At 40.1% G+C, this 12,969-nt stretch overlaps 1 protein-coding gene across 4 annotated transcripts in view; it reads right to left on the reverse strand.

Moving 5' to 3' along the window:
- DYNC1I1 (dynein cytoplasmic 1 intermediate chain 1) overlaps window positions 1-12,969 on the reverse strand; it is a 265,154-nt gene that overhangs the window by 5,736 nt on the left and 246,449 nt on the right. For all 4 annotated transcript variants that reach the window (XM_008686272.2, XM_008686271.2, XM_040644258.1 and 1 more), the window contains one exon: window positions 11,861-11,986. In XM_008686272.2, the coding sequence (XP_008684494.1) occupies window positions 11,861-11,986 (126 nt within the window). The remainder of the gene's footprint in view (window positions 1-11,860; window positions 11,987-12,969) is intronic.

Below are 12,969 nucleotides of genomic sequence, written 5' to 3' on the forward strand. Positions count from 1 at the left end.
AAGGGAGGCAGAGATTGCAGAATGACTAAATTCTGAGTTTGGAGCCGGGGTGACTTTTTGCACCTCCCATATCAGACAGTTTCTTTTCTTTTCCCTGCTCCGCCACTTATTTGCTTATGAAATTTATGTCTTAACGTCTCTGATCTTCATTCCTCCATTCGTGAGAAAGGAATTTTGAGACCCATCTCCTAGGACTGCTGTGAATAGTAAATAGGACACCCTCCCCCCAAAAAATCATAGGCTTATGAGCACGGTGCTTGGCACATTATAAACTCTTCGGAAATGTTTTTTTTTTTTTATTTTTCCTTAATGCTTATTCCCTTCTTCATTATTTTTGTTATTTTTGCTTCTTTCCTTTTCTTTCTTCCCATTTCCTCCTTTTTACCTATATAGATCTGCATTCTTTTTGGAAATACTCCTTATTTTTGTTACATTTGATTTCTTGAAAACCCACCCAAATAATTTCCTAAGTGGTCATACTTCTAATACTAGCCAAATTTCGTGAGCTGGGTATGGGGAAAGGGTTCTTTCAGATCCCAAGAAAAATTCTGTCCCAGTACTTTTTATTGCTCATTTAAAAAATCAAATTTAAAGTACAATTATTCCTTATAAATATACACATACACGTATATATCTACAGATACATGCGTATTTATCTTCCAGATATGGCCAGTCCGGCGTTCCCTAGCTGTTTCCTCGGCAGGGCACTTTTCTACAGTGGGATTCTACATTTTTAGCTCAAGTCCTAAGGCTTTGTAACCGCTGAACATGCTGTTATAAAAATCAAATGACTTTTTATAACCAGGGTTAAATACACAAATATCATTCATGTGTCCCTTTTTATATGCACATGGCTAACAATTCTGAACAGTCCGCAGTCAAGCCTCCCTCATTTGTTAGTAATTTGAAAGGCTTTATAGTACCTAGCAGCTGATTTTAAGAAGCTGCCTTATCTGCAGTAACTCCCACCGGCCCAAAGCTGCATTTTTTATGGTAAAAATATCTGTCTCAGGCATTGCTTATATAAAAGTAGCTTAATTTAAAAAAAAAAAAAATCTTGGGACAATTAAGACAGAAAACTATTCCGTGATTTCAGTTTGGTTTCTCCGATACATTACGCATGGCAAACCAATGAAAACGGATAGGACTCCAGGTTTCAGGGTAAGTGTTCCATGGATGTGTGTTTCATCAGCATCTTTGTAATCTTTTAATTAAACGGAGTCATTAAAAAAAAGTCTGGGACGATTATGTTAACGATTGATGCTGAACACATCCATGACAACTTACCTCCTGTATTCACCTAAAAATTAAAGTTTTCTATTGAAAAGATACCTTACAAATTACCTTTTCACTTTAGCATTGATTTTTGTTGTTGTTGTTAATGCGTTTACAGAAACCGTGGAAGTGAATGTGGGTTTCCACAGAACGACTGGTAAACCCTTCTAAGCCCTAAAATGTTTTTTTAAAAGTGCAATTATTAATGGCACCCCAATTCAGGAGATTGTGGACTTACTGGTATACAAATACACATTTGTGTTCAGAGGAAGCCGGTATTTCTTCGGACAGTTCCCTTTGCCACACACACAGATGGAAGCAAAGTGGGAGGTAATAAGCAATGAAACGGCCGCTGGAAGGAGCAAGCTTACTCGCTTCACATAAATACCAGCTCCGCTGTATTTAACTCGTGGGGGAGTCTACATCACTGGTAACAATGGATGAAACCACGGACCGAAATTCCAAGCCAGAGTGCAGGGTACCGAGGGGGTAGACGTGCCGGCGGCTCCACCACAAACAGATCCGCTGTGTGGTAACTTAGCATTTACAGCACGTGCAGGGAAGGCCGGAGGGGAGAAGTTACATTAGTCTCCACTCTGTAGCATCTGCCATTTCCCAGTCGGTAGGATAAAATTTCTGTGAAATTTAGCAGCATGCAAACTACTATAGTAGTCTGATGAGATCCGACTATTTTAGGTTAAGAAAGAACCTATTTTATCATAAAATCCTATCTAAGGGACTCCTCACCCACCCGCGAAGCTTGAGATCCCTCTGCCGAAGTTCTCCTCCTCGTCTCTTTAAATCAGCGGTTGACTTTTACCGCATGTTTGTCAGAACACCACTTTAAAAAAAAAATCCACTACCACCCAATTAAGGAAAAAAATAGAGGTAAGACATGAAATCAAAAGTAAGTAGTGAAAAGATGGCTCTGTACCCGTTTCAATAAGCCAGCAGCCATCGAAGGAAATTATTTTAAATACTACTCTTCAAAATGTTCTTCATGTTAAAATTTAGCATTATACGAAGCACAACAAAATTCTGGAGTTTCTACCTGCAGAGGAAAAAAAATCACAGCTAAAAAAGAAAGAGTTAATTTACGAAGCCTGCCGATGACCTTGTTCACATCTGTATTAAAATCTCATCATCCTTTTTTCTTGAGAAATCTCTTAAGCGTTATTTTTTTTCTATTATTTGGACCGATCTATTCCTCTGCCCAAAAGATGGAAAAAGTGCTAAAAACTTTGGCTGATGGGTAATAATGGAAAATAAACTTTGTAAACTTCAATTACCACTCTTTTTCCGTAACAGAAAAGACCAAGAAAATGACGGGGGAACAACAAAGCGTGTGCTTGCTGCTCAAGCAGCCCCGTCACATTAGCTGACCGAACCTATCTCCCTTCCCCTCCTGATATGATTAACTGTAGGTTTTCTAGTAAATTCCTAGCAACTACTGCATCTAAGCAGTTTTGACAAAAAGAAAGCTTATTGCTAAACACCTTAAAAACATTTACCAAGGTAATAAAAGAAATGTCATTCCCTCCTACTGAATGTTTGAGCATAAAAGAGGTATTTTTATAATGTAGTTCATGATTTACCATATCTATAGTGTCCAAAAAAAGCACAATGAAAAGGGAGCATTTTTCCAGTGGTTTGACAACTATTTGAATCAACTGTTAGGCTTTCATTACACTAGTGGCCAATTGCTCACTTTTAAAAGCGCAGGAGAGGTGAGGGACTGGGATAGGGAGCGGGGAAGAAGGACGAGCCTTCTTTTCCAGATACATTTTCTTTATATCCTTGTCTGTGCAAATGTAGTTAAATGGATTACTTTTCCTGTCCATCAATCTATAGCCAACTTGGAGGCTGCCTTGTGAATGCTTCAGACAATTCAGCTTTCCCTTAACCTTCAACTTTCACATGTGAGACGTTCATTTCTCCAAATATTGATGGAGTGCTTTTCTGTGCTGGGCTGGGTTATCCTGTTCAAACGGATACTCGCTAAGTATCTACCCTGCGTATGTTTCTGTGGACGTGGCACTCTAAAAATGAGAAAAACCTTACCAAGGAATGCGATTAACCTAAGGAGTGCTGCCAAACGAAAAGGACAACAGCAGCAACAAACAAACGAAACCCCCAATGGTTTTTCTAAATCAAAAACGTGGCTGGTTTTTAGGCGACTAGAAGATGCTCACTTTTTACCTATGGGTCTTTAATGCTAAGGTAAATAAAAATAAAATATTTCATCTAAATGTTGAGAAACTATTGTCTGGCCATGAGGAGAAAGATCTTAGGGAATGGACCACTGATGAGTTTTATCTGCCATCCTAAAAAAGTAAGAGTGCAAAATTTCTTCAACAAGGTTAAGCTTTGATACTTCCTAAACGATAAATAATTCATGTGTTAAAATGTAGAAGATGTTCTGATAGCTGACATTCTCAGAAATTCATGCAAACCTTCTTTGGAATTAGAATAGAATGATTCATTCACTTCCTCGCTTTGCAAGTCCAACCTCTGTAGCATATAAATATTGACACGTAAGCAGCATAAGCAGGCACTTGATTTCATATCATCTTCTAGATACACCAAGAGCGGCACACATACTCCTGCAAGAAACAAACAACTCTCCATTTGCATACAGGCCAGTGTTAATCCAGCCTCACACATGATTGCAACTGCTTCATGCTCGGCTGGTCTAAGCTGTGATTTGAGGCTACTGTTCTAAGCAGTAATTTTTCAAGATAAAATTTAGCAGTTTTGAAATTCTAAAACTAAACACAATTTTGTCAGCCATAAAAAAAATTTTAACACTATAATTAATGACTGCTTCAAAATCCAAACTGCTATTGAGGATGACAGTTTGAAATCACAGAAGAATCATAAAGATGATTAATTATACAAACTGGTACTCGTTTCAGAAGGTTTATATTCATAGGCCATTTATCACCAAAATGGGAATATATGAATTTCATTGAGTATTGCAAATTACTATGCACACATTAATTTGGTTTTTATAAAATTAGATATTAGGGTTTTCTTTTCATTGAATTAGCTTCTCCATAATACATAAAAGTCAGAAGTAGTTTCTTATCAATCTGGAAAAAAAAAGTGATTTGAAAAGATATTAATCCTATAAATTCATTTTTATAAACTAATGTACCTGAATAAGCACACTATTTATATAATAATTAGTTTAATTATGGTCTTTTACATATATAATTATCCAAATGAAAGCCACTGCTGCTACGTTCACTATGAGTAATTATAACATTAATTGGAATTAATAGTGCTTTTTCTTTTTCTTTTTTAAATTAAGCACTTTTCCTAGAAGACATCAAGTTAATACTAAAATTACAATCATACATTTTAACCAAATTATTTTATTTCAAATACATGTAATTTATTATGACAAGGAAATGGATTAATATATTACTTCAAAGTAGCTTAATTTAGGTAATTATATTTATTAGCACCCCAAATCTGCTCATACAAATATGCCTTTGTGCTTTTTGACTCCACTGCACAGTGTTGTGGCTATGGCAATAAAAATTCAGGTAAGAACTGAAAAGTCCCATTGAAAACCCCAGCGGTTTGTTTCCGTGTCATCAAATATCTAGATATTATCGACAGAGCTAAGTATTTGGATTTGCAGTTTTTATCTGGATGTTTGGCACCACAGAATAATTTATGCCAAAGTCTTTTCTTTTCCAAGAAGTGTTTGGCATCAGCTAAAGAAAATAATATTGTTTATCCACTGAAGAATAAAGCCAGGACTTGCAAAGACCTTCAAGAATCGAGCAACTTGTGGCCACACTCACTTAATGAGAAACACCAGTGTTTGGGGTGATTATGACTGGACTTGGGGAAGCTGAGCCCAGCCCCGCGCTCCCTTCCGGAGGCTGCCGCAGCCTGGCCATGCTCTGGTTCGTCCTCCGCGGGGGCTGCTGGCCTTGCTAAAGCACAACAATTAACCGAACTGATTTCGAACCCTGTTCTTTTTCATTAAGGGACTCTCATTTGAATTAACCCCCAAATCTCAGTGTAACTGCGCATTTTGTGTTCTGCACACCCCTTCCCCATGGAGAGGGGATGACTCACATTCAGGGTCCAAGACTTCTCCTGGAAAATGGATGGAGGTGCTGTCCTATTGCAAACATGAAGGAGTTCCACAAGGCAGATGATTATTGCCTAAGTGTAAGGCACTTAAAACCCGAAACGTATTATATTTATTTTGTATCACTCAAACTCTTTTGAACTCCCGGCACTTCCAGCTTTAGTAGATTCCTCTATGTTGAACTGCTCCGTAAAGTGCACGAGAGACGGCTCATCAGACCGCCTTCTCCGTCTGCTAGCTGCCTCGGGAAACTGCTGGAGGCACTTTCTCATAGTCCTTGTACGTTACATGTGGACCGCCATTCTGAAGTGCGTCACCATAGGCCAGTTTTCCCGTTGGGATCCCGAATAAACGGTCATCCTCATTTTTCATTTCAGCTCTAAAATACACTCAGGTGAACACTGAAGCCATGCTTCACCTTTTTAACAGGTGTGTGTGATCTCTCGTGTTCACCTGCAATTTTCCTTTCCAAGAATTTGTCAAGACCCTTTTAATAGAGTAACAAATGTCAAATTTACTGTATGTATTGAAATCTGTAATAAAATGACTGCTGTTCTTTTAGCCCCCAACCAGTCATAAGAACCAAGTCACTTGAAATGCCGCCACAGTTCCGGGTCACACCGCGGAGGCGAGCGCGTGCTTCCTCCGGCAGTTAGTGAGTGGGGCGCCAAGCCAATAAAGCGAAGGGCGCTGACATTTATGCGTCTGCCCGGCTCGTTCTTAAGTTGCCATTTTCTTTCCCAAGTCCTACTGTAAGCTGAAAATGGTTTGGGAATTTTATCATTTGACTACTGTAGAAATACAATCAGGGATTTGAAACTTGTGTGTATTTATCACAACTGAAAACAAAATCTTCCCTGGAAGAGGTTAATGGAAAAAGAAATAACAGGAGGTGGAGGATAAACTGCTTCTTTCAAAACTGGAGCTGCAAACAGCATTCTAACTAATTCCGATAAGCAGCAAACATAGTTGTTAGGGGATATTTATGACAGCCCATCTGTGTGACAGCACTGAAGCATTAACAATAGGAACGGGCTTTCTATAAAACACATCTGCGAGACAGACAGGTAGATAGGCTGACTATCAATCATCAGGACACATGACTAATTCTATACTCACTGGCCCGTGGGCTATTAAAATCCACTCCATGTATATATAGAAAAGCTTGCTATTCAGTAAAGAAGCCACGGCAGTGAGTAATTCTTATTTTTAATTCTCTAGAATATGTGAGTTCACACATCATTTAAAAAAATCCAACAATGATTAACAGCTCTCTGTGAGCATATTCCGAAGCAGCATGCGCTCACCGTTTTCAGGTTATATTTGCGGTTAACTTATGACTTGTTATCTTATCCATGTGCCAATTAATTGGATGGGATCGTATGGCTTCACAACAAACAGACTGCATCCCACAGCGTGAAGAGAAAGATCCTCAAAACTTACTCAAGAGCTGGGCTCATCTCTAACTTTACATCTTAGAAAGCTGAAATGGTTCGTGCAACCACTGTCTATTTTAATAACTTTTAAGATGCACAAATAGAATAAAAACTATAGCCAAATAATAAAAGGGGGTCTTCTCTGTGTTTCATTGAATTCACATGACTTCCATTTATGCACCTGCTTCGCAAAGAAAATAGACCCCTATCTGTGAAAATAAATGTGTACGGTATATTTTCCAGACACAATACTGAAATCAAACAACCAAAAATGTGTGCTATATAAACAAAGCATCACGTGGCCTACCTGGAAACATTGCTGTTTTATATTTCACCTCATTAGTCATAGGCCCCAAGATATGACTCATGCTTTGCCATTTAAATGCAACAAAAAGGAGAAAAGGGGTTGGGGGGGGGTATGGACATACTCAATCTGGTGATTTCGGTGAGCTCATACACAATCCTCTGTTTACCCCTTCAGAAGTTCATAATAAATTGCATCAGTAAATCTGGATTCGGGCCACTGCTCTCTGCCATCATCTTAAAAGTCATGGAGGATAATTGTACATAATAGGGGAGGGCATGAGCGTGGGGGCACTGTGCTGGGACTCCCTGCAGCAGCTGCAGCCTCAGCTGGGACAGGAGATGAGGCAGACAATGGTAACGACTGGGGACACCAGGGTCCCTCTCTGCAGTGTTCTCCTGGTTGAGCGCCAGGTCTCACAGGAAGCGTGTCTGCCTGGACTTGAGTAGGGACATCTCCACTGGCAGTCACAGAAGTCTCTTACCAGGGAGTTCTTGATGATGGTGTGACAACTGAGTGACAGAGAGAGACTGTCCATCTCCACTCCAACTGTAGTAGGCATCATAGAGATCTTTCCCAAAACTCTATTATACGTTCGGTTAAACTTACGGTATGGGGAGGTGAATGAGAATATCCAGTATGGTTTCAGCCCTAGTTCTATGGGCCTCATGATGTTTATAATCTACAACCACTGCCATTCCCAGTCAACATTTTTTCACCATACTTCTTTTTCCCTCCCTTCCTCCCTCCCTCCATTTACCCCTTCCTTCCTTCCTTCTTTCCTTCCTTCCTTCCTTCCCTCCCTCCTTTGTTCTTTTCTTTTTCCTTTTCTTTTTTCGAGAAGGAGGTGGGGAAGGGCAGAGGGAGAGGGAGAGAAAGAGAATCTTAAGCAGCCTCCATGCCCAGCATGGAGCCAGACACAGGGCTTGATCTCACCACCCTGAGCTGATGACCTGACCAAAATCAAGAGTCTGGTGCCTAACCGACGGAGCCACCCAGGCGCACCGCACATTCAACATTTTTAGACAGTCTCAAGACATAGATAATAAGACGATCACACAACATGTACTACATATGACCACATTTCTAAAGGTTTCTCCTTTTTCGGAATGGTCTAGGTCAAGGTCATCATTTCTCATTTCTGATTTGCATCATGAGCGGAATTAAGAGCAATACTCTAGTGCCAAGATTGACCACATAATTTTGCAGGGCCTAGTGCAAAATGAAAATGTGGGATGCCTTGTTGAAAAAGTTCTTACCAGTTGCAAGACGGTGACAGCCAAGCAATAAAGGGAGCTCAGGGCTCCTCTATGCCCCGGGCCTGTGAGATGGCACAGCTTACAAAAGCATGAAGCCAGCCTCACTCCTGGAATAGGACCCTGGTGAGAGAGAGCTGCTGCCCCCTCCTGCCTCCTCAAATCAACCAGGGACAAATGAATGTGAGGTCTCTTCCCGCAGACAGACACCTATTCAATGTACTGAGGTCTCAAAGAAAATGGATCAACAAAGTATACTCGAAAACCACCATTTACTTTCTTGTACGGATTGTATTATAAAGCTTACTTAAAACTGTTTCATCTTCTTTCCTCGAGGATTCCATAAAGCAAGCTTTTCCATCCAAAGGCCAGCATGACCCTGGTGAGGGTTCAGTTTTAACGGGGACCAGAGCACCAATTCTGAATACAGATAATGGTAGCGCAGTCTACCGGCAATTTGATCCTCAATGCCATCTTTTTTCTCTTCCTCTCTATTTTCTCCTTTTGAAATCACTTCCTGCTCAAACCTCTTCCCTCTCGTCAGCCATGCACCAGCCTTAGATTTGACCTCAAATTCTAAACGGGGCCAGCTTGCTGTGAAGGCACTCTGCCTGGCGTTGTGCAGGCTAGGTGATCGGGAAGGCTGAGGAGGCAGTGTTTAGAGGGCGCCCTTCTCTTGTAGGTACAGCTCTGCTCGGTCAGTTCTAGGCTGGCGAACGAGGCGGCAGGAATTACAGTAATGGCGGCGCTTGCCCATGAAGCGAGCTACCATCTCTCAGAAGTGGGCTTCAGCTGAGCTCCCTTCCCTCTAAGTGCATGGAGACTCTACAGAGTTTGCCTTGAGAGACTGAGGAGAGGTTATATGGATGAGCAAAGAGGAAAGAACCTCTCCCCTTCACCTTTCCCCGGAAATAAATACGAGCCAAATTTGTAAATACCTTACAAAAATACTTAGGAAAAAAAAAAACTATAGTTAAGACAAAATTATCTTGTTAAGTCTAATTTTTTCTGAGCTATAGATGGCTTTGTTTATGAGGAAACCATGTAAAAAGAACTGTTAAATGTATAACCCTATCCTGATTTTTTGGCCATTCAGGGAAGGGCCAGAAGATTATATAATATTACCCACTCTCAATACAACAGTATATCCTTTTTTTTCTGGGTAGTGAATTTGTAGGGATAAACAACCCTACAAATTGTTTGGCCTATTATGTGGCACAGAGATTTTTCTATAGCCTGTCTAGACTCCAGACAATAGACAAGACTGGCCTATAGCTACAGACATTTCTATAGTCTGTAATATCACTTAGAAAAGTAAGAGCAATAATACAAAAATGAAAACTAGGCTGACCAGCCACTACAATAGTCGAAATATGAGCATAGTAACACTTTACAATTTAGGAATGATGATAGCAACCCAGAAAGAAGTTTTAGCAGCCACACATCAGCCAAAGCAACTTCTGCAAAATCATATATCCTCCTAAAATATGAGTCATATTCAAGTAATTCTGCCCACAGGCTATAAAATCACTTTATTACAGAAAATTCTGTATATATGTCATATCCTGTTTTCTCATATGTTATAACTTATATGTTACATATAGATAACAACAAATAACACGTGTGTGTGTGTGTGTGTGTATAAAATACCTGTGGTCAACATACAGGCTTTCAAAAGGCCTTTCTTGAAATAAACCAGATTGTTAAACTATTCTACTTTTCATCCCTCTTGGACAAAACAGTTAATGCTGCATAGGATCTTAAGAGAGTTAAGGCACATTATATATAATAAGAAAGGGAGGTGGAGAAAAGAGTTTAAATTTCATCTATTTTCTGCCGTTTCATCTCTGAGCATGTCTCCACATCTATTTCTCTCCCACAATTACACTTCTTATAAACAAAAAAAGAAACCGTGGGTTGTTTTTTTTTTTTTATATATATATTCCTCTTCACTAGCTTTTTAATTTAGTAAATGAACTAATGAAGAGGATTTGTTTTTGTTGTTGCTTAAGTTGGTTTTGATGGAGACACTGAAAAAGATGCACTGACTATAAAGAATAACCATTGAAGAAAATATTGCTGTCAAACCACAGACAATATTTTTGATTTGAGGGCATCCTCTTTCCTAAAGACTCCAACCAACGTCAGTCGTCAGCAGACCATTTGCCTCTTTGCCACTGGGGACAAATAGTAACCACAGCTTTGTTGCCGTCGGGATGACTCAGCTTGTGGCACGAGGAGTAGTTTCGGGGTGTCTCGTGAGCTAGATAACATGCAGGAAAACAGATTTTCCTGTTTCACTTAGGGTTGAACATCCCCAAATAGAAACCTCCCCTCTCTAAAGGCCTTCCGTTTCTCTTTCTGGCTGAATTAAGAGCAACACCACCACCACCTGATTGATTTCAACATAACCGAGCACCACACACAGTCTATAGCGTATCCTCAAAGGGTCCAGTATGGAACAAACCATCGGGGGCGGCTGAATTTACAGAATGCCGACCGAGGAAACCGCACAAACCCTTCTCGGTGCGACCAGCCAAGCCCCTCCACCAGGCGGGCACACAGGGCTGCGTACGTGCAGGCTGTTCTGCACACAACTGTGGTGTATCTTCCCGCTGGAATGCAAATTCCAGATTCATATTACGCCAGAATAGCATTACACAACACTCTTGTTTTGTTTTGCTTGAAAGTTCAATATTTTCTTTGTCTTTAAGGAAAAAAATTCTTTAACCTCATTGCAGATGAAGGTTTTTGTCAACACTTTCCCATTTAGTAAAAATAAACAGATACGTTTAAGTACAACTGATTGGTAATGTAATATTTAAAATAGTATACAAATTTAAAAAGATTGATCTGAAATAAGAAATACAGATTTTTCCCCTTTGATATGTGCCATGATATTCAGGAATACCTCATCTACCATGGAATAAGATATACTGGAGCTGTATATTCCATATAATCACTTCAAACAGCATGAAAATGGTACCAAATTCTGATTCTCCTCAGCCACTTTAGTATCGTGAGCACAACCTCAGGCTCTTTAACTGGCTACATTTTAACTGAACATAACGAAAACTTGACTGTTCGACAAGCTCCGAATCCAATGCTAGCATGATGAATTTGACAAACTCATTTTATTCTCATGGAATTGGAAGGAAGGACCATGCTTCCTCAAAGGATAGCTGGGAATTCGACAGCACCCCGAAAGAGCCTGGGTCATTAACTCAAGTGTACTGTGTGTGGAAACAGAGACCAAATTAGGCCCTAAGGAAGTCTTACCAGACTCGCACTGAAGTCAATGGCAATTTGCAAACGCACTCAAGCGGGCACTTGTGGCCCCCAGGTCTTGTCAATAATTTCACTAGGTCTTTAAACTAGACATACAAGTAAAAAACAAACAAACAAGCAAAAAACCCCAAAAAACAAAAACACACACAATCAAAAACACCCAAACCTACAAACCAAAAAATATGTGTACCTCTCCAACGTCGTAGATCCAAATACGGCCTTCTGAGTCTCCAACGGCAACTTCTTTGCCGGCTTGAGCCCAACGAACACGGTTCAGGGCAGAAGCCCCCTCGATGGCCACACTTGCTGTTGGAACCTGTCAAAGGGGATACGACAGCAACAAAGAAGCTCTGAATATGAATTTAGATACACAAATGTATAATGATACGTTTAACTGGGTGAGTCACCATTGCCTCCACGTGCATGAAGTAACATACATCCCTCGTGCAGGGGTAAAAGGATTCATTGTTCTTAAATCATATGCTCCACTGAATTAAGGGGTAGAGAGGAGACACTTTAAGAAAAAAAAAAAAGGAAAGAAAGAAAAGCGGGAGAGTCTTCTTCCACAGTCAATGGGCACTGAGTGACAAATATTTCTCCGGATTATGCAACACACAAACACAGCAGTTAAATATGATACTTCTCGATCGGTCATGATTTATGGATCGATGGAGAGAGAGATTTCAGGATTTACCAAGATTAAAGATATTATAAAAGGCAGGAAGGGGGGGTTGGTTATGGTGGAATAAAGGTCATATGAATGTGTGTCTTCAGGGAAAAAATATGTATTGATCCCTCAAAACCTCATCGGGGAGGGGATGATCAGAAGAAGAAGAAAAAATGCAGGTGGCAAAACTTCAAAAGCTCGAATTCTCTTTCTTTTTTCTTTTCTTTTTTCTCTTGTTCCCGTTTTCCCCCTTCCTGTCAGTACCAGGGTGGCACGAAGCACTGTAGAACTTTGGAAATGCTCCCAAGGTGATACCCTGGGAGACTGCAAAGCCTATTTGTAGAAGAAGCCTCCTATCCCCTTCAGTCGGCACTGACATCTGCCAGTGTGGGTAAATCACCGTCACACTTAGAGCTGACACGGAACCTGCAGGATTTGTTAAAAGAACCCTCATCCTGGGAAAAGATGTTCGTGGGTCTTCTAGCAACAGTTGTGTAAACTCTGGTCTTTCAGTTGGAGCTTTATAACTGATAGATCCGATCTCTGAGGCTTCTACAAGAATGTTGACTAGGAAATGACAACGGGCCATTTAAAAAGAAAAGAGTAAATCTCCAAACAAAAAGAAAAAAAAA

Source organism: Ursus maritimus, unplaced genomic scaffold (genome assembly GCF_017311325.1).
Source record: "Ursus maritimus isolate PB19 unplaced genomic scaffold, ASM1731132v1 scaffold_3, whole genome shotgun sequence".
Taxonomy (NCBI): domain Eukaryota; kingdom Metazoa; phylum Chordata; class Mammalia; order Carnivora; family Ursidae; genus Ursus; species Ursus maritimus.